The 20,175-nt window shown below is 49.4% G+C and overlaps 2 protein-coding genes across 2 annotated transcripts; one reads left to right on the top strand and one right to left on the bottom strand.

Annotated features, from left to right (window-relative positions):
• Positions 1-967: 967 nt before the first annotated feature.
• On the bottom strand, positions 968-4,949 carry ube2m (ubiquitin conjugating enzyme E2 M). The gene is made up of 6 exons (XM_061089873.1): positions 4,684-4,949; positions 2,756-2,850; positions 2,524-2,562; positions 2,083-2,186; positions 1,814-1,877; positions 968-1,227 (listed from the first exon to the last, which is right to left on the bottom strand). The coding sequence occupies exons 1-6, from the start codon at positions 4,796-4,798 to the stop codon at positions 1,087-1,089; spliced, it is 558 nt and encodes a 185-aa protein (XP_060945856.1). The 5' UTR covers positions 4,799-4,949; the 3' UTR covers positions 968-1,086.
• Positions 4,950-5,591: 642 nt separating this feature from the next.
• Positions 5,592-15,426, top strand: zgc:158376 (uncharacterized protein LOC100101643 homolog). Its single transcript, XM_061090680.1, has 11 exons — positions 5,592-6,011; positions 7,751-7,951; positions 9,024-9,167; positions 9,242-9,328; positions 10,472-10,660; positions 10,970-11,002; positions 11,123-12,381; positions 13,383-13,546; positions 13,750-13,911; positions 14,759-14,980; positions 15,194-15,426. Exons 2-11 carry the CDS (start codon positions 7,766-7,768, stop codon positions 15,424-15,426), a joined length of 2,679 nt encoding a protein of 892 aa, XP_060946663.1. The 5' UTR covers positions 5,592-6,011; positions 7,751-7,765.
• Positions 15,427-20,175: the final 4,749 nt, after the last annotated feature.

Here is a 20,175-nt window from a genome sequence, read left to right on the forward strand (position 1 = left end):
TATAGCAGTCAATGTGAACAGCTGGGTTTCAATATACACAATAGAGTCAAACATTTTAAGCCCTGCTATAACCCCACCAACAATTACCCCCCCCCCCAAGCCAAGAAAGCAAAAAGAGCCCCCCCCACCCTCTGCTCCTTTAAAACACACTGATCGTCCCGCCCCCATGACAGCACAGCCACCTAGCTCCGCCCCTAATACTATGTGTGTGTAGCAGCAAACTCCTGACCAATCAATCTTCACGTTGGCATCATGTGGTCGCAGCTGATCTGGTGTCATGTGATCAGCAGCAGGCGTGAATTCACTTTTTAATCTAGTTCTCTTTTTAATTAAGGCTCAAACAGCTCCCAATCAAGCCCCTCCCCCTCCAGCACTGACATCATCTCAAAGCCCCTCCCTCCAGCACTGACATCATCTCAAGCCCCTCCCTCCAGCACTGACATCACTGACTCGTGACGAGGAGACGTCCAGTTACTGACGATGCGATGGCTGCCTGATTGGAGCGTTTCCATGGCGACCACCAGTGACCTCCCAACATCTCGTCATCACGTTGCCATGACGTCAGAGACGCTGGTGACAACATGATCAGTTTGGAGTTTGCTACCGGCTGATGTGTGAGGAACCAATGAATGGCAGCAAAAACAAAGTGGGCGTGTCCTTCTGACCACCTGATACACAGGTGTTCCCGCCACGCACAGAAAATAAAAAAAATAAAAACCATGTATCAGAGGCGTTGTGGCGTTCACCGAATCATTGTCTCAACTGAGCAACTCCCCCACCCCCCCCCATCATCATCATCATCATCATCATCATCTCGGGCCGCCGCCCTCTCTCCGCCATCTTTTTGAGTCCAGTCAGGTGTGTCAGCGCCCCCCGGTGGCGTGTAAACGGTTGAATTCTGCGTCTCAGAAATAAAAAAAGAGAGAACTGGGGGGTGGGGCTAAGTGTGAGCAGGTGTGTGGTGGGGGGGGGGGTGTCTGTCGTCTTGTTTTAAAACAGAAAAGCGTCTTCTGATGAGCGTCTTCCTGTCTCAGCAGCTTCTGCCAACGAGCAGGACGGAGGGGGGGGGGTGGGAGGGACGCCGAGTTATTTAAGACACCTCTCAAAGTAGGTGGCGCCCACGTAGCCCCCCCTCAGAGAGCGGTGGACATTCTGCTCAAAGAGCCGCCGGTTCGTCTGCAGAACCTCGGCCGCCTCCTTGTTCAACGGGTCCTCCGGGTTCGGCTCCTGCGGGGGGGGGGGGGGGGCGGGGGGGCAGAAGAGGAACAATTCGGCAATCAATTAATTAATTAATCAATCAATCAATCCGTTTGAACTAGTGGATGGATCTTAACGTCCAAAGAACAGGTCAGTGACTGAAGCTAGCTCCTAGCTAACGTGCTAGCTAACGTGCTAGCTAACGTGCTAGCTAACGTGCTAGCTAACGTGCTGGCTAACGTGCTGGCTAACGAACGAGCAGGTTCACTAACGGACGCTCCACACACTCTTCACTTTGAATTCCTGCGTCTTGGGGTCCGACCATGATGCTGTGATGACATCATGCTTTGATGACATCACAGCAGCTCGGGGGACGATTGGTCGGTTCGGACTCGTGGACATCGCCGTGACGACCAATCACTCACATTGTGACTCATAACGGATTGATTACAACACATGGAGCCACATCCGGTTCAGCAGATTGTTATCAGCATGTGTCAAAACATCAACATCCTCAGGATCAGTGTGTTTCCTTTCTGCTGGATGGTGATTATTATGGGATGTTTAAAGTTGGGTTAGGGTTATGTGTTGCAGGCGCTCTGAGTGTGAGACTCACTAGAAACAGATACTGGAGACCGTAGATGATGGAGTTAACTGTCAACACCGGCTTCCAGTCCTCTCTGTGGACAAACACACACACACACACACACACACACACACACACACACACACACACACACACACACACACACACACACACACACACACACACACACACACACACACACACACACACACACACACACACACACACACAAACACAAACACACACAATGAGCAGGTGAAGCGGCTTTAAGCGGCGGCTCCGAGCTGCTGGATACAAACCTTAAGATGTTTAGGCAGACGTTTCCTTCCAGGTCGATGTTGGGGTGATACACCATCGTCTCACACTTCACCTTGGGGGGGTCGTGAGGATAACCCTGTCCCACCTGAAACACACTATATACAGTCAGTGATCATCTGTATATACAGTCAGTGATCATCTGTATATACAGTCAGTGATCATCTTTATATACAGTCAGTGATCATCTTTATATACAGTCACTTATCATATTTATATACAGTCACTGATCATCTGTATATACAGTCAGTGATCATATTTATATACAGTCACTGATCATATTTATATACAGTCAGTGATCATCTGTATATACAGTCAGTGATCATATTTATATACAGTCAGTGATCATCTGTATATAGTCAGTGATCATCTGTACAGTCACTTATCATCTTAATACAGTCAGACAGGTGACAGGTGTTTCTCACCTTAAAGCTGAAGACAAACTTTCCTCCTTTGTAAAAACCCTGCGAGACAAAGACAAACACTCATTATTATCCCCGTTGCCATGACAGCGGTGGTGTACAGGTGTACTACAGGACATTAAAATCACTCCTGACCACAGCCAATCATAGTGGAGTATTTTCATGAGAATGATCCTTTAATGAGCAAACCACTTGTCACAGCTCATGGTGGCAAACAGGAAGTGAAGCAACGCACCTCGTCTGGCGAGATGATGAGTCTGAAGTTGAGCAGGTCATCGTCATCAGGGAAGTTGATCTCACACGTCTTTGGCAGATTCAACTCATTGATGTCTGACAGGAAACAGAATCACACGTTCCATCAGGTCACAGGAAACAGAATCACACGTTCCATCAGGTCACAGGAAACAGAACCACACGTTCCATCAGGTCACAGGAAACAGAATCACACGTTCCATCAGGTAACAGGAAACAGAATCACACGTTCCATCAGGTCACAGGAAACAGAATCACACGTTCCATCAGGTCACAGGAAACAGAATCACACGTTCCATCAGGTCACAGGAAACAGAATCACACGTTCCATCAGGTAACAGGAAACAGAATCACACGTTCCATCAGATCTGGTTTGATCTGGTTCCCCTGGTTCCCCTCAGATCACCTCACAGGAGATCAGGCATCAACAGTCGATCAGGAACAGAATCAACTTATTTCACTGAAGCTGCTCAGAACTGGGTTCAGTGGACGAGTTGATTTTGGACTCAGTGGATTCACTGAGAAGTAAATACTAATATTCAGGTGATTGATCATTGATGATAATAACGAGTCCAGGTCAAGTCATTATAAATGGTAAATGTTTTTGAAAACATAAAGAGCTTTTCTAGTCTTGATGACAAAAAGCACTTTACAGTTTAACATTCATACAGTCGTCTAATCGCTTCAGCATGCAGATGGGTCAGACTGGGGATCGAACCGCCGACCTTCAGGTTGGAGGACGACCGCCCCCCCCCCCCCCCCTCAGCCACAGCCCCCTGGTTCCCCTGGTTCCCCTCACCCCTGGATCTCTTGGTTCCCCTGGTTCCCCTCACCCTCACCCCATGGTTCCCCTGGTTCCCCTCACCCTCACCCCTAGTTCCCCTCACCCATGGTTCCCCTCACCCTCACCCCATGGTTCCCCTGGTTCCCCTCACCTCTGGTTCCCCTCACCCTCACCCCATGGTTCCTCTGGTTCCCCTCAACCTCACCCCTGGTTCCCCTAGTTCCCCTCACCCTCACCCCTGGATCTCTTGGTTCCCCTGGTTCCCCTCACCCTCACCCCATGGTTCCCCTAGTTCCCCTCACCCCTGGATCTCTTGGTTCCCCTGGTTCCCCTCACCCCTGGTTCCCCTCACCCTCACCCCATGGTTCCCCCAGTTCCCCTCACCCCTGGATCTCTTGGTTCCCCTGGTTCCCCTCACCCTCACCCCATGGTTCCCCCAGTTTCCCTCACCCCTGGATCTCTTGGTTCCCCTGGTTCCCCTCACCCTCACCCATGGTTCGCCTTGTTACCCTCACCCTCACCCCTGGATCTCTTGGTTACCCTCACCCCTGGATCTCTTGGTTCCCCTCACCCCTGGTTCTCTTGGTTCCCCTGGTTCCCCTCACCCCTGGTTCCCCTCACCCATGGTTCCCCTGGTTACCCTCACCCTCACCCCTGGATCTCTTGGTTACCCTGGTTCCTCTCACCCCGGGTTCCCCTGGTTACCCTCACCCTCACCCCTGGATCTCTTGGTTCCCCTCACCCCTGGATCTCTTGGTTCCCCTCACCCCTGGTTCTCTTGGTTCCCCTCACCCCTGGTTCTCTTGGTTCCCCTGGTTCCCCTGGTTCCCAGTCAGCAGCTCTCCCTGTGTGTTGACTAGCTGTTAGCTGTGTGCTAGCATGCTAGCCCTCCAGAGTCTATGTCTCAATGTCTATTTTCAAATGTAGCACAGGCTAGCTGTTAGCACGCACCACTCCATGCTAAAGTTAGCGCGCTAGCTCTTTTCCTCAGAGTTAGAAATAGACCCTGTTTGGTGATCTCTGGGGGGGGGGGGGGGGGGGCACCCTGCGGGTTCCTGCTAACTAACCCTAACCCGGACTCTAACCCGGACCCGGACCCTAACCGAGCCTGGTCCGGGACGAGCTACCTTTCTGTATCCGGAGCTGGGCCGCGCTGGCTTTCTTCCCCCCGGCTCCTGTTCGGTTTCCTCCCGCAGATTCCTCGTCTTTCTTCTGCTGCTTCAGTGAAAACAGTTTAATCATCTTCAGTCGTGTGTCGCTGCTGCTGCGGTGCGGGCTGTGCGGGTCCGTGCGGGCTGTGCGGGCTCAGGAGGCTCGGGTCGGGCTAGCGGCACCGGGACGTGATGGAGCCGGTGCGTCTCAACTAATTACACTGAGGAGCTGCTAGCGCCGAGCTAGCCTGCTAGCCTGTTAGCATGTTAGCCTGTTAGCTAGCAGGGGAGGCCGGGCAGGGGGGGGGGATGTGTATGGAAGACAATCAGTGACGAAACCAAACTGCAGCAATGAACCAGACATACACAACAACTGTGATCAACACACTTTACATCAAACCTGTACATTAATACAACTTTTATTCAATCAAAACGTATATAAACATATATATTTAACCCGAAGACCATCAGTGACTGTATGTAAAATCATCAGTGACTTGGGGGTGTGCATCTTTTAATCAGTTGTATTTATTAATTGATTCATGTCCTCTCTCTCTCCCTCCCTATGCGGTGAGGTGGTAAGTGTGGTCACCTGTGTGACGTCATCAGTGCGGGGGTCTGAACGTATCACCGCAGATCAGCTGACTCAACACCCAGCAGGTCCCGCACGGCCACGCACAGAGTTCCAGAGACCAGGAGAACAATAGCACATGTGATGTGCGGTGATGTGCGGGTCTAGCTCTGGCGGAGGGTTCTACATCCGGTTCTACATCCGGTGCGACGAGCTGGTCGTGGTGTTTTGACCCCCCCCCCCCCTATGAAGAAGCGGAGAGGAACACGTTGTAACGTGTAGAGAGAGAGAGAGAGAGAGAAACAGAGAGAGAAAGAGAGAGAGAGAGAGAAACAGAGAGAGAGCAAGAGAGAGAGAGAAACAGAGACAGAGAAATAGAGACAGAGCAAGAGAGAGAGAGAGAGAGAAACAGAGAGAGAGAGAGAGAAACAGAGAGAGAGAGAGAAACAGAGCGAGAGAGACTCTTCTCCTGCTCGTATCGATAGCATCGATCAGTTCGATTATCGACACATTGACCCGCAGCGGGCCGCTAGCTTAGCTCGATGCTAACCGGAGCTCCAGAGGCTACCACGATGCGACGCGTGTGAAGCAGCCGCAGCTAACAGCAGCCTGGCGGAGAAAGGAACAAGGAAGCGGACGGCTAGCTGCGCTGCACCGAAGCTAACGTCGGCTAGCTGCTGGCTTACATTGTTTCTAATGAGCGACCGAGGAGCATGCGACCTGATCCGAGGAGGTGAGCACCTGCACCCGGGACCCCGGCGGGCGGGCGGGGGTCCCCGGCCCCACCTGCCCGCCCGGGGCTTCTGGAGCTCAGAGAATGAAAGAGGAAGCGTACTGCGGGGAGGGGGAGCAGCTAGCCTGCTAGCACGCTAGCACCCGCACGGCTAGCCCTGCCCCCAGGTACCCGGGCACCTGTGGGGGGGGGGGGGGGCGAGCACGGTTCTACAGATGTAGAACCGTGCTCGCGCTCCGGGTTTCGAACCCTTCACGAAACAGAGCTTCACACTGACACGCTAGCTGCTAGCTGTTAGCCGCTAGCTCCACAGTGCTGCGAGATGCGCATCTAGTCTCCAGGTCCTGGAGTTCGGGTTCCAGGTCCTGGAGTTCGGGTTCCACCTGACGAGGTGCTGCAGGTTCCGATCAGTCACGTGTGGGTGCATGGATCAGTCACGTATCCGCAGCTGATCACAGATTAATCGATGTTTTTTTAAAGCAAAGATGTGAAGGGAAGTGGTCACGTGACCGAGGTGAAGACACCTGGACGTGTGGAAGATCGATCACTGATCAGTCAATAATAAACACAAATATTAATATGGATCAGTATTGTATTTGTAAACATCGTATTGTTATTACCACTGCTAACAGCTCATTAGGTTTATTATTATGAATCAGCCTCATCCATCGATTATAAGCTCCGAGCAGATTCTGATCACTTCCGGGTTCTGCCTCTTGAACTCGCTCTGGGATCCAGTCTCTGCTGCTTGTTGACGTTTCTCTTGTTCATGCTCTTCAGACTCTGACTCTTTGACAAATTATAACAAAAATAGTTCTGTTTCTCAGACATTTTCAAGTTGATTAATCTGAACTCACCTGGTGATTAATCAGTAATGAAATGAAAGTCTGTTACACCTGTTTGATCGAGCGCTAACGAGAACGCTTCAGGTCCACGAAGCAGCTGCTTCATGTGTTTTCTCATTTAACGACTTTTCATTGAGCCGACGCTTTTATCCAAAGAAACTTACAACAAGTGCATCAACCCTCAGTGTGAAGGATCAGGCTTCAGAAGCCAAACTGCAAAGTGCAACTTGTACAAGCAACTGAACTTCATCATTTGACTTCATGTCGTTTAACACCAGAGGAGACGATGGTTATTAGACATCATCTCCTGAACCAGGTGTGTCTTCAGTCCGGAGGACCATGTGTGGACGTCCTGTCCTCGTGTCCATGTGGACCTGGTTCCAGCGTTCAGGAGGCGGGACAGGAAACTGTCCTGATGTTGTTGAGTGACAGCTGTCCCTCGCAGTGAGGGAGCAGCTGATTGGTCGATGCAGAGTGGGGGGGCTGTGAGGTTGGACCAGGTCCTGGATGTGGACTGGACCCGAGTGTGCGAGCTGGTTCATTATGAAACATGTGAGCTCAGAAGTGACGAGTGGGCGGTCCTTCAGTCTGAAGTCTGTCAGGTCTCAGGCTGATTCACACTCAGACGTGTTGTGACTCTTTCTGACAGAAGCTCGTTCACAAAGTGATCAGGTGATCAGATGATCAGGTGATCAGGTGATCAGGTGATCCGGTGATCAGGTGATCCGGTGATCAGGCGATCCGGCGATCCGGTGAACTGTCCATCATAGAATCGCTGACTCGTGTGTTTTTTTATTTTACAGATTCACTGATAAATCGATGATCAATAATGAAAACAATGATACGGTGATGCTCTGTGGTCACATGGTGACCAGTTTTCCTCTGTGTTTGCAGCTGACTTGTTCGGGGATGTCGGGCAGTAAGGCACTGGGCGGGGGGGCCGGCGGGGGGGCGAGGCGCAGGCGGACGCGGTGCCGGCGCTGCCAGGCGTGCATGAGGACCGAGTGTGGAGAGTGTCACTTCTGTAAAGACATGAAGAAGTTCGGAGGGCCTGGTCGGATGAAGCAGTCCTGCCTCCTGAGACAGTGCACGGCTGTGAGTCCAGCACACACACACTCACACACACTCACACAGACACACACACACACACACTGATTTTTACCTTTCATTTATTCGTGTCGATTCTTCAAATAGCATCGACCCACAGCTGCATCCCAGCAGGCAACGATGCTGGGTTTCCATGGCAACCATCTCTGGATGGAGTCTTGAGTTGGCTTTGATCCATCGCAGTGGTTTTTCAGAGAGATGCTTTAACAAACACACACACACAGCTGTTCATATCATATCTGTTGTTAGGTTATTTATGGGTCATGTTTCATCTCAGAATATTAATATTACAGGGCTCTAGACTGCCACCATTCAGTCGCAAATTTATAACTTTACACACTCCGTAGCCAATTCGCTGGATTTTACCCAGAGGTCATATCTGTAAATGGCTTCAGAAGATGCACACTGGCGTGAGCAAGATTTTTGGTGGTGTGTGTTTTTTTAATATTAATGATCTAACAATCTTGAAGACCGTACACGGCCCGGAGGCCGGAGTTCCCCACCCCTGCTCTAAAGGGAAGGAGAGGCTTGAAAGAGGAAGTTCCTTGTTTACTTGTTTTGTTGGGGTTGTGCTGTAATGACGATAATGACAATTACATTTATCAGTTTTAATTTATCGGTTTTAATGTTTCAAAAAGCACCACTGAAGTGTTTTTGTTAGCACTTAAAGCATCTTTTAAAGCCCTATTTCACTTTTGACTTTGAAATAAAACCGCACATTTCTGCATTTTAGATTATCTATTTATTACCAAAACATTTATCAGTAGAACAGTTGAGAAATGGTAAAAATATGAATGTGTTGCTTGTCACTGTAAGTGGTGCGTCTCAAATGTTCAGTGAGGAGCAGCAGGAGTTAGTCTGGAGCTCTTTAATCAAAATAACAATCATAATCTACAGTGTTTTAAAAGTCCTGCTGACAAACTTCTTCACACAAAACCCGTCTCTCTGTTTACGGCCGGTACTGATCCACATGTCTCTCTCTCTCTCTGTCCTTGTAAATCCGGTGCTGTACCTGTCTCTCACTCGCCCGTCTCTCACTCGCCCGTCTCTCTCCCTCCAGCCCGTGCTGCCTCACACGGCCGTGTGCTTTGCATGTGGCGAGGCAGGGAAGGAGGACACTGTGGACTCGGAGGAGGAGAAGTTCAGCCTCTCTCTGATGGAGTGCACCATCTGTAACGAAATCATCCACCCGAGCTGCCTGAAGGTTGGTGATCCGGTCGGATCAATGATCAGGATCTCGATCGTTTCTCTCCGACTGACGCTGTGTCTCCTCCTCAGATGGGGAAAGCAGAAGGCATCATTAACGACGAGATCCCAAACTGCTGGGAGTGTCCCAAGTGCCACAAGGAGGGCAAGACCAGTAAGGTGAGTCCGACCAGGGTCTTGGACTCGGGTCCCGGACTCGGGTACCTGTTCATGCCCGATAGACTCGGGTACCTGGGCGGCTGTATCATGACCGACAAGACCAAAACATTGTGCGAACCAGTTTAAAAAGACGTTATAAGAAGTTATAAACAGTCAGAGCCATACTGCATTTGTTATGTTGAGCTTGAAGTCTAGTGTGGCTGAGAATTAAAACACTTTACACGTGATGTCACAACGCAGCTCTATTTCATGGAAAAGCACACTTGCTCTTATAAAAGGTTCAAACCAGACCTAGATTAGTTCCACCTCGGTCCCAAAGGGTTCAGAACTGCGGGACCAGGACTCAGGGACCAGGACTCAGGGACCAGGACTCAGGGACCAGGACTCAGGGACCAGGACTCAGGGACCAGGACTAAAGGCCGGCGCATGCTTCTGCAACGGCGTCTGCGGCTTTTCACGCAGTTGTAACGCAGGACTCGTTCTCATTCGTGGTTTTCCAAGCGTTGCGCGTGTTGCCATGCAATTCACTGCCAGAACACTAGGCGGTGTAATTTTTTTTTTCGAAGTTTATTTACATCGCCACAGCGGCTCCTCAGAGCCTTTTTCTTCCGGACAAATCCGCCGGTCAGTGACGGGTTATACTAGTGGTCATAGTTTCGGATCTCCTCTGCCAAGTGCTCTTCTATTTGGTCCATATTCGTTCTTCTAAATCTTGCGTGGTTTCCGCCGGTATTATCGGGCATGAACCGGAAATGCGACTCCGGAAATGATGTAGTCAGCAGACCAATCACAGCCTTGCCGGCTACGCGACGCTTGCGGAGCTTTGCCGTCTAGTTAGAAAAATTGGGCGACGCACGTAAGGGGCCCGGAAGGGCTCTTACGCTTCCGGGCCTGTCAAAACACAGAAGCATGCGTCCTTCAGGGTTCAGGACTCGGGGTTCAGGACTCAGGGTACAGGACTCAGGGACCAGGACTCAAGACTCAGGGACCAGGACTCAGGACTCAGGGTTTAGGACTCAGGGACCAGGACTCAGGACTCAGGGACCAGGACTCAGGGACCAGGACTCATGGTTCAGGACTCGGGGACCAGGGAACTTTCTATCGGCTTCATTGCAGCGGTGCCTGACCTGTGTCTGTCTCCAGGACCAGGCCGACGGCTCCGGGAAGCGGCGGCTGGACAACGGGGAGGTGGGCCGCTGGAAGCTCACAGATGAGCCGCCCCCTAAAAAGAAAGCCCCTCCCTCCCTGGAGGAGGGGGGGAGGACGACGGAGGGGGGCCACAAGAGGAAGAAGGAGAAGGAGCTGCCTCAGGACAGTGGAGCCAAGAAGAAGGTGGGTTTCCATGTTTTTACACAAGTCACATATTCTACAGAATAAACATTCATGTTTATACTTTACATAAATAAGTTGTTTGATTTCTTAACACAAGTTCTATATATATTTTCTTTTTATTTATGATAAAGTTTTTGGTCAAAGTGTAAAATATCAAACTAAATTCATTATAACATCTGAGATATCATTGATTGTTTTATTTTGATAATGAGCACATAGATAATAATCCAAAGTGGTGGAGCTTCACAGAAAAAAGGGCTTTTATTGTGAAGTGTGGTGACCTCTGACCTTCTGTCTGTTTCTGTCCAGATGAAAGCTGCTCATGAGAAACGGCTGAAAAAGGTAGGAAGGCTTTGATGTCACATGTTTCTGTTGACGTGACGGAGGAAAGTTCGTTTCCATGGAGACCGAGAGAGACACACCTGCTGCGTCCACTTCCTGATCCATATCTTTTCTTTTCAGAAACCCAAACAGGAAGTGGTGGAGTCTAATGGTCCCACATCATCAGCTGGGGGATTTCAGGGCTCCTCCTCTTCCTCTTCGTCTTCTCAACCTGGTGGTGGGGGGGGAGCAGGGGGCGTGTCCAGTGCGGACCAGCGCTCGCATCACAGAGAGAAACTTGAACGTTTTAAGAGGATGTGTCTTCTGGAGCGCCGGCCCGAGTCCTCCTCCTCCTCCTCTTCCTCCTCTGAGTCCGACTCCGAGTCCGACTCTGACGATTCCCTCAGGGGGGAGCAGGGGGGGGGCTCCTCGCCATCGTCCTCCTCCCCGGCCCCGCCTCCTCCGGTTGTCTATGGCAACAGCAGTGGGGGCCGGGTGGAGAGGGAGAGGAGTCGTAGCGAGCGGGAGAGAGAGAGGGAGAGGGAGAGACGTCTGGCCGAGCTGGGCTTCAGTGCCAGTGAGGAGTCGGAGGGGGAGGGAGGGGGGGGTGAGGAGGAGGAGGAGGAGGAGGTGGGGGGAGGGGGAGACAAGACACGGCGGAGAGGGGGAGGAGATGGGGGGTTACCTCCAAGAGGACGGAAAGGAGGGCAGCTGGACGGAGAGGACGAGGACACGCCCACATCAGAAAGGACCAGGAAAAACTCCTCCTCCCTCCCCCCACCCTCACCCCTCTCATCCAATCAGATGCCTCCGTCCTCGCAGCATGACGGCTTCACGGGGAGGCAGCGGACCAATGGGCAGGAGGCGCGCAACGGACGGACACGAGGTGGGGCGGGAGGAGCGAGGGAGGGAGGGGAGAAGGAGAACGCCAGTGGGATGCTGAACAATCACAGACATGGGGGGGGAGGAGGGGGGGGCACCAAGGGAAGTGGGAGCCGTGGCAACAAGATCCGTAGCAACAGCAAGAACCAGGTGTCCAGAAACAACATTTCCTCCTTGTCCGGCCCCACCTCCAACGGGGGAGGCGGGGCCGGCCCTGGGGGAGGCGGCCTGATGATGTCAACGATGGCGGCGTCCCCCTGCTCCCAGCCGTCACGCCTCGCCCCTCGCTCTCAGATGATGAAGCGCAGCCCCCCGGCCGTGCCCTCGCCACCGCGGCCTGTTCAGATGGAGAGACACCTGGTGCGCCCCCCCCCCACCTGCCCGGAGCCCAGCTGTTTGCCTCTGGAGGGCGGAGCTTCGCACATCGTGACCCGGGACGTCTGGCTCCGAGTCTTCACGGCGCTGAGCCACAGGGAGCTGTGCGTCTGCATGAGGGTGTGTCGCACCTGGAGCCGCTGGTGAGGTCACACCTGACACACTGAGGCTCCTCCCACACTGATACACCGGAAAACATGTCACATGACTGTTCACTTCCACTGGTCATGTGATGTAAACAGGAAGTAGATTGTCTCCTCTGCAGCTGGTTGCTTAGTAACAGAAACTCCTCTGAAGGAGGAACAGTGATGAAGAGTCAGAGCAGGAAGTGTTACTGACGGGAAGTGTTACTGACGGGAAGTGTTACTGACGGGAAGTGCGACTGACGGGAAGTGCGACTGACGGGAAGTGCGACTGACGGGAAGTGCGACTGACGGGAAGTGCGACTGACGGGAAGTGCGACTGACGGGAAGTGCGACTGACGGGAAGTGCGACTGACGGGAAGTGCGACTGACGGGAAGTGCGACTGACGGGAAGTGCGACTGACGGGAAGTGCGACTGACGGGGCCTGCGACTGACGGGGCCTGCGACTGACGGGACGTGCGACTGACGGGACGTGCGACTGACGGGACGTGCGACTGACGGGACGTGCGACTGACGGGAAGTGCGACTGACGGGAAGTGCGACTGACGGGAAGTGCGACTGACGGGAAGTGCGACTGACGGGAAGTGCGACTGACGGGAAGTGCGACTGACGGGAAGTGCGACTGACGGGAAGTGCGACTGACGGGAAGTGCGACTGACGGGAAGTGCGACTGACGGGAAGTGCGACTGACGGGAAGTGCGACTGACGGGAAGTGCGACTGACGGGAAGTGCGACTGACGGGAAGTGCGACTGACAGGAAGTGCTACTGACAGGAAGTGCTACTGAAAGGGAGTGTAACTGACAGGAAGTGTTAGACATAAAAGCACAACACATTAAACTGGTTAAATAACATGAATCAAAGTTTTATGAAGGTCACGTGACCTTGTTCACACACATCCTGCTAACAGACCTATCAGCTGCTTCCACCTGGACTCGTTTGTGGTCGACGTTCAACACTTGCTGTCAGACTGACGTGTTGTTGTGTCTCTTTGTCCATCAGGTGTTGCGACAAGAGGTTGTGGACTCAGATCGACCTGAGCCGCCAGCGCTCCATCACCCCCCCTATGCTGAGTGGTATCATCCGCCGCCAGCCCGTCTCCCTCAACCTGGGATATACCAACATCTCCAAGAAACAGCTGATGTGGCTCATCAACCGCCTGCAAGGTATCGTGTGTGTGTGTGTGTGTGTGTGTGTGTGTGTGTGTGTGTGTGTGTGTGTGTGTGTGTGTGTGTGTGTGTGTGTGTGTGTGTGTGTGTGTGTGTGTGTGTGTGTGTGTGTGTGTGTGTGTGTGTGTGTGTGTGTGTGTGTGTGTGTGTGTGTCCCTCTCTCAGTCTCACCTGTGTGTGCGTCTCACCTGTGTGTGCAGGTCTGTTGGAGCTGAACGTGTGTGGTTGTGCGTGGCCCGTGGTGTCGGCGTTGTGTCAGGCCGTGTGTCCGTGCCTGCGGCTGCTGGACCTGAGCCGGGTGGAGGACCTGAAGGACTCGCACCTGAGAGAGCTGCTGGCCCCCCCACCGGACACCCGGACAGGTGAGCACCACACATATTTATACATGTGTACATGTTATAATTATTATTATTATATTACTATTATTATTATATATACTGTTGCTGCCATTATTACTATATACTGCTATTATATTGGTATAATTACTATCATATAAATATACATTATGTTATATTATATACTATATATACTGTACTATTTTTATATACTGTCTAACAATAACATTACCATCATATCATCAGTACTATTACCCTCATCTTGCCACTGCACCTTATCTACCTATTTATCTTGTGTTTCTGTTTTTATTCTTTCTACCTCAATATTTTTTATTCTATTGTATTGTATTTTATTGTATTCAAATATACCGGCTGCTATGGCGACTTAATTTCCCTTCGGGGGTGAATAAAGTAATCTATCTATCTATCTATCTATCTATCTATCTATCTATCTATCTATCTATCTATCTATCTATCTATCTATCTATCTATCTATCTATCTATCTATCTATCTATCTATCTATCTATCTATCTATCTATCTATCTATCTATCTATCTATCTATCTATCTATCTATCTATCGATCGATCGATCGATCGATCGATCGTCACCTGACAGGAAGTCACACATGAACCATCCATGACTCATATTTTCACTGAAGTGAAAGTTGTTTTTGTGGAGTTTTAATCTCTAATTAAATGCTTATTAATGAGATAATTAATAATTTTATATTTCTAATGAAATCTTTAAATTCAACTCATTTTGAAAAGGTTTCTTAATGAAGTGCATGTTGTTTTATTTCTGGTTCATGGTGGAATCACCTAAAATGATCCAATCCATCTGTCCGGCACGCTGCGCTCTGATTGGTCGATCAGCTCACGGCGAGACCCGAGCCGGACGCTTCCAGAACGTGACGGAGCTGCGATTGGCCGGCTTGGATCTGACGGACGCGTCGTCCCGGCTGCTGGTGCGTTACGTTCCTCACCTGGTCCGGTTGGACCTGAGTCAGTGTGGGAACATCAGCGACCAGACGGTTCTCACCCTCAGCTCCCCCCTCTCCCCCCTGAGGGAGAGCCTCACCCACATCAGCCTGGCAGGTAACATGTGACCCGGTTCACCAGACTTCACATCACTGACGAGTCATTTCCTTTTACTGTGACTTTATTCACACTATTTTACAGTTAGTCTAATTATTTAACAATTTACATTTATTTTATTAAAATGTTTCCAGTAAACTTTGGTTCATTGTTTGAGTTGTTGACTGAAGCACCTGACGTGTGTGTGTGTGTGTGTGTGTGTGTGTGTTTCAGGTTGTGTTAAGGTGACGGAGCAGTGTGTGTCCTTGTTGCGTCGCTGCTCCTCGCTGCAGTCGCTCGACCTTCGCTCCTGCTCGCTCCTCTCATCAGAGACTGGACAGCTGCTCTCCTTCCCCCCCCACACCTCCTCCTCCTCCTCCTCCTCCTCTTCCTCTGCCACAGTGGCCTCCTCCTCCTCCTCCTCCTCCTGCCCTCCTGAAGACAGAACGCTGATGAAGAACAGTTAAAGTCCACCCCCCCCCCCCCCCCTCCTCACACTACAGACGGAGGAGGAGCCAGAGGAGGAGGATATATTTTTGCGATGACATCGTGGGTCAAAGTGAAACAATAGAAACTCTGAGCATGTACATATTTGTTCTCTGTATAATTCTGGCTGTGTGTAAATATCTGTAGTTTACTGTAAATTACCTTTAACCTTTGGACCCCAACACACTCCTTTCCCTCTATCCTTCCTTCCGTCCACCCTGCGACCAATCGCCACGCCCCCCCCCCCTCCCGCCACGCCCCCACAGGAAGTGAGAGTTGTAGGTTGGGGACCATATCGACTTATAGAAAAGTTGCAGCTAACAGTTTCCCTCCGCTTCCAGTGTTTGTGCTAAGCTAGGCTATCTTCAGATCTGGTGCAGTTTAATGAGCGGACGAATCACATCGAGACGATCCTGTCGCTAGCACGTGATGTCATCGGGACTCGTGCTGAGGGGGGGGGGCGGTTTCTGTCCGAGCGCTTCTGTGAGGCGATGCCCCCCCCCCACCCCGAGTTCAGGTGGGACTGGCCAACGAGTTTAAATGACATCAATCCCATTTTCATTTCAAAGGAAAATGACCAATCGAATGAGAGACTTGGTAGCAACGGTCCCTGATTGGACGCTCACTGGGAGGTCGTGGGTGAGATGCTGCCACCAGGGGGCGCCTGTATGCCTGTGGTGGATGTTGTTACGTCAGTGTTTCCTGCAGCTTCAGAAATGATGTACATACGAAAGTTTAGACAAGTTTATAGAACAAAAGTATCAAACCTGTCGGATGCGACACGTCGCCGAGTCCAACGCATTTATTCATGAACGTACCTCATCACGTCCACCATCCAATCAGAGGCTGAGCTGCAGTGGGTGTGTGTGGATGTCAGTGTGTGTGTGTGTGTGTCTGCAGTACGAGCAGGAGTTCAAATCATAAGGGACTGCGCTTTGTTTCGATTGGCCCCTCCCACCTCCGTCCCATAGTCAACTTTCACAAGGTAAACAATGATCTTCCAAGCTCCGCCCACACTGACATATTTTTAAAGCTGTTTTCGCTAACACTTCCTGTCAGTGACACTTCCTGTCAGTAGCACTTCCTGTCAGTGACACTTCCACCTCGTCCTCTCTGCTCTGTCTCTTCATCACTGCTCCTCCTTCAGAGCAGTTTCTGTTACTAAGCAACCAACTGCAGAGGAGACGATCTACTTCCTGTTTACATCACGTGACCAGTCATGTGACGTGTGTTTTCAGGTCTGTGGTGCGTCAGAGATTGTTGCTGATGCGAAGCTGAAACTCATTTTTAAATGAAAGTGAATCTGTGGACGCAGCCTGAATGGTCTTGTTTCACGTTGAGGAAGTTTAGCCCCCCCGTCTGGTCACCTGGTCTGGTCACCTGGTCTGGTCACCTGGTCTGGTCACCTGGTCTGGTCACCTGGTCTGCACTGCTGGGACTGTTCCTTTAAACCACTCATGGCTGTTGAGGGGGCGGGGCCACAGGGGATGTTTGGTTCAAGGTGTTTTTCTTTGTGTGTGTGTGTGTGTGTGTGTGTTTGAATCTGAGCCTCAACGTCTTCAACATTCGCCTCAATTGTTCGTGTCTGTTTTGTTTACATCAGCTGTTCCCCCCCGATCAGATTCTTCATCATTGATTGGTGATTGATTGTTTTTTCTCAGGAGTTTTTTCTTTTTTCTTTGTTAGGTTTTATTTATTTTCGTGCCACGTCAGCTTCCATCCTGTTGAATCTGAACTTTGATGTTTCACGGTCGTCGCTCGTAAAGAACTTGTCGCCGTCTGTTTTCTACGTGATGACATCACTTCCTGTTTCGCTGCATTCTTCAGGTTGTATTTATCTGTGGAAGGTCAATTCTACCGGGTAAAAAAAACAAACAAAATCAAATTATTGTTGTGACGCTTTAAAGTGAGAAACAGGAATTCCGATGTTCGTGACGCGATGGAAACTGAGTCATGGTGATCTGATTGTTTAAATGTGACGGCGTCATGGACTACAACATAACAACAGTCTCCCTCTGCTGGCCGACACAATAGTTAGCTGAGGCTACGTTAGCCTGCCCTGTCATCAGACCCAAACTCAACAAAACATAAAAATGAAATTGCATTGAGTGAACCAGCGGGAAACGGAAGCTTCTTAGAGACCTGTGTTGCTAGCATATTAGCAGTTCTGGCTAACAAGCTAACATGCAAACAACACAGGTTATGTCAAGGCCTGAGATGATCAGTTGATCAATTGTTTTGTAAACAAAGTGAAATTGAATCAATGACCACTTTGATAATTGATCAACTGTTAATTTGTTTTTTCCAAAAACTTTTTGCGATGCCGTTGTCAGTTGATTTAGTTTATTCTGCTCTGTTTAAAGTAAAAGCTTCACACTGTCAGTAGTTATTGTTCATTTTATAATCGTCATCAGAAGATCACGGAACACAGCGACCCCTGGTGGTCATCTGCAAGATAACCTCATTAGATAAGAGACTCCCACAATCTGTCGTCTGATTCGGGGGGGTGGGACTTTCACATGGGGGGGGCACAGGGCCTGTGGTTGTTCCATGTCGCCCTGAGGTCGTACATCGTAAAGAAGCAGCAGGTCGGTGTTGACGTGTGTCGTAGTCCATGAATCGACACCATCGTTGGGGTCAAATCCTCCACGCCGTGTCGACGCCATGTTGTGCCATAAACTCACCAGATCCACGTGTCACAGTGTAAACCTGTAAATGGGTCCGTTTTTATTTTTGTATTCTGTTGTGATTTATTTTTTTACTGTAATGTTTCGCTCTGTCCCGCCGACGATGCTTCACGTTTCACCTAGCAACAAGTGAGGAGATCAAATCGGATTGGACGATAATCTCTGACTCCTGAAAGCTCTTATCCAATCAGATGTCTGACATATCTTAGTAAAAAGTGAGTGGGTGTTTTAAAGATGCACTGGATCATCATCACGTTTTGCCAAATGTACTTTTTGTTGTGAAAATGGGCATTTTAACGTTTGTTACTTTGTTTTGTTCCTTTTTCTTCTTTGTCTCGATTCTTCTGTTGTTGATGAAAAAATGAAGAAGTTGAACAAAAAGTAAAAAGAGACAAAAAGAGAAACTCAAGGCAGCTACGTACGAGAGACTACTGTAAAACCACCGACCAATAAAGAAGCAATGGTTTGTTTTTACACCGGTTTCCTGATGTCACAGCTGCTTCCACCAATCAAAACACCTCAACCAGCCAAGTAATCTATTACCAGAAAGTCCTTTGTTATAAAGTAAAACCAGCTTCATGTAGCTACGTTATTCACATCAGTTACAGTATTTACAATACAGTCACAGAACCTGTAGTGATAATAGTAACACTTCCTGTAGTTACCCTACAGTTACATATAGTTCAATTTCAGTACTTGTTATATGTAGTTGCATTAGTTACTGTTGTAACTTGTAATATTAGTAACTGTAGTTATATGACAGTTACATTACTTGAAGTTACATGTAGTTATTTTACAGTCACAATTACATAAAATATGAATTTTTTAACCAAAACGTTTTAATCGAACTGAACTCGTAGACGAGTGCGCATGCGTCAGGGGTCGCGCGGAGTCAGATTCAGGTGTTCCCGGTTAAAACCTCCACTTTTTCAAATCAGTTATATTTTGGTGAAAAAATAAAAACCAAAACCAGAAGTTTTATTTAATCATACATTTGATTTATTAACTTAAAATAAGTGAATGTAACAGCTATATTTGAAGAAATACACATTTAAGATGAAGCAGCATCAAATAATAAAGATATTAGTCAAAGGACCAAACAGATTTATACAATAGTTTCTGTAAACTGATACATGTTTAATATATTGATTTATTTCGTCTTGACTTTTATTACAGTTATAAACATATGATATACGTGTTGTCCTTTATGTATTTTCATATTATATTCACATTTATGCAGAATACAGCACCTTGGGAACCACTGGTTTAGAGTTTACTGTGTTTATGATTCTCCAACAAAAAGGAACGCACTGCATCATTGAGATGTAATAGATTACAAGTATCACGTCCTATAAAGTAAAAATACTAAAGTACAGGTATGTACTCGAGCAAAAGTACTTTCCGCTGCGGAGTGTTACAATTCCGTCGGTCCCTGAAGGCAACACGGCGCCGTCACAGTGCGTGATATCCATCCGCGGGAGAGGAGCGCGCGGCCCTTTCCCGCGGAGGCGCTGGGGGAGGAGCATCGGGAAACCTGCGCATCTGGCCCCGCCCCCCGAGTACCCCGCCCCGCCACGAGGACACGCCCCTAGTGATGGCGACCTCATGACGCAGCGACGCGCTCCATCCGGTTCCGGCCCACTGGTTCTTCAGGGGCCGAAGCTTCATGTGCTCCACTGCGCCATCAAGTGGACAGAACATGTCCAACAGGCAGAGTGATGATCACACCGGGCCTTCGCTGTGTGACGCTTTGAATTGAATAAATGAACGAGTGATGTTTGTGATGCCAATAAATCAATTATGAACTTATTAATATTGATTGAATTGATTGAATATTTATTTAAGCCTCGGAAAACACATTGAGGGACAAGACCCTCATTTACACGGTGCCAAGGGTACAATACAAAGTTTATACATTGAATACATAAGAATGGAATAAATATGCATATATATATATATATATATATATATATATATATATATATATATACAGTAATACAAGGTATAAAACAATTCGTCAGTATAAAGTACTATGGCCATATG

This window comes from Limanda limanda, chromosome 17, assembly GCF_963576545.1.
Source record: "Limanda limanda chromosome 17, fLimLim1.1, whole genome shotgun sequence".
In the NCBI taxonomy this organism is placed as follows: Eukaryota; Metazoa; Chordata; class Actinopteri; order Pleuronectiformes; family Pleuronectidae; genus Limanda; species Limanda limanda.

Bases quoted from the DNA above. Each gene is read 5' to 3' on its own strand.
- ube2m (XM_061089873.1), bottom strand. From the start codon at position 4,798: ATGATTAAACTGTTTTCACTGAAGCAGCAGAAGAAAGACGAGGAATCT. The intron at 2,851-4,683 runs GTAGCTCGTCCC...GTTTCCTGTCAG, and splicing joins CCAGCTCCGGATACAGAAAG to ACATCAATGAGTTGAATCTG. The intron at 2,187-2,523 runs GTGAGAAACACC...AGTGTGTTTCAG, and splicing joins AGTTTGTCTTCAGCTTTAAG to GTGGGACAGGGTTATCCTCA.
- zgc:158376 (XM_061090680.1), top strand. From the start codon at position 7,766: ATGTCGGGCAGTAAGGCACTGGGCGGGGGGGCCGGCGGGGGGGCGAGG. The intron at 9,168-9,241 runs GTTGGTGATCCG...TCTCCTCCTCAG, and splicing joins TCCACCCGAGCTGCCTGAAG to ATGGGGAAAGCAGAAGGCAT. The intron at 13,912-14,758 runs GTGAGCACCACA...TTGGTCGATCAG, and splicing joins CCCACCGGACACCCGGACAG to CTCACGGCGAGACCCGAGCC.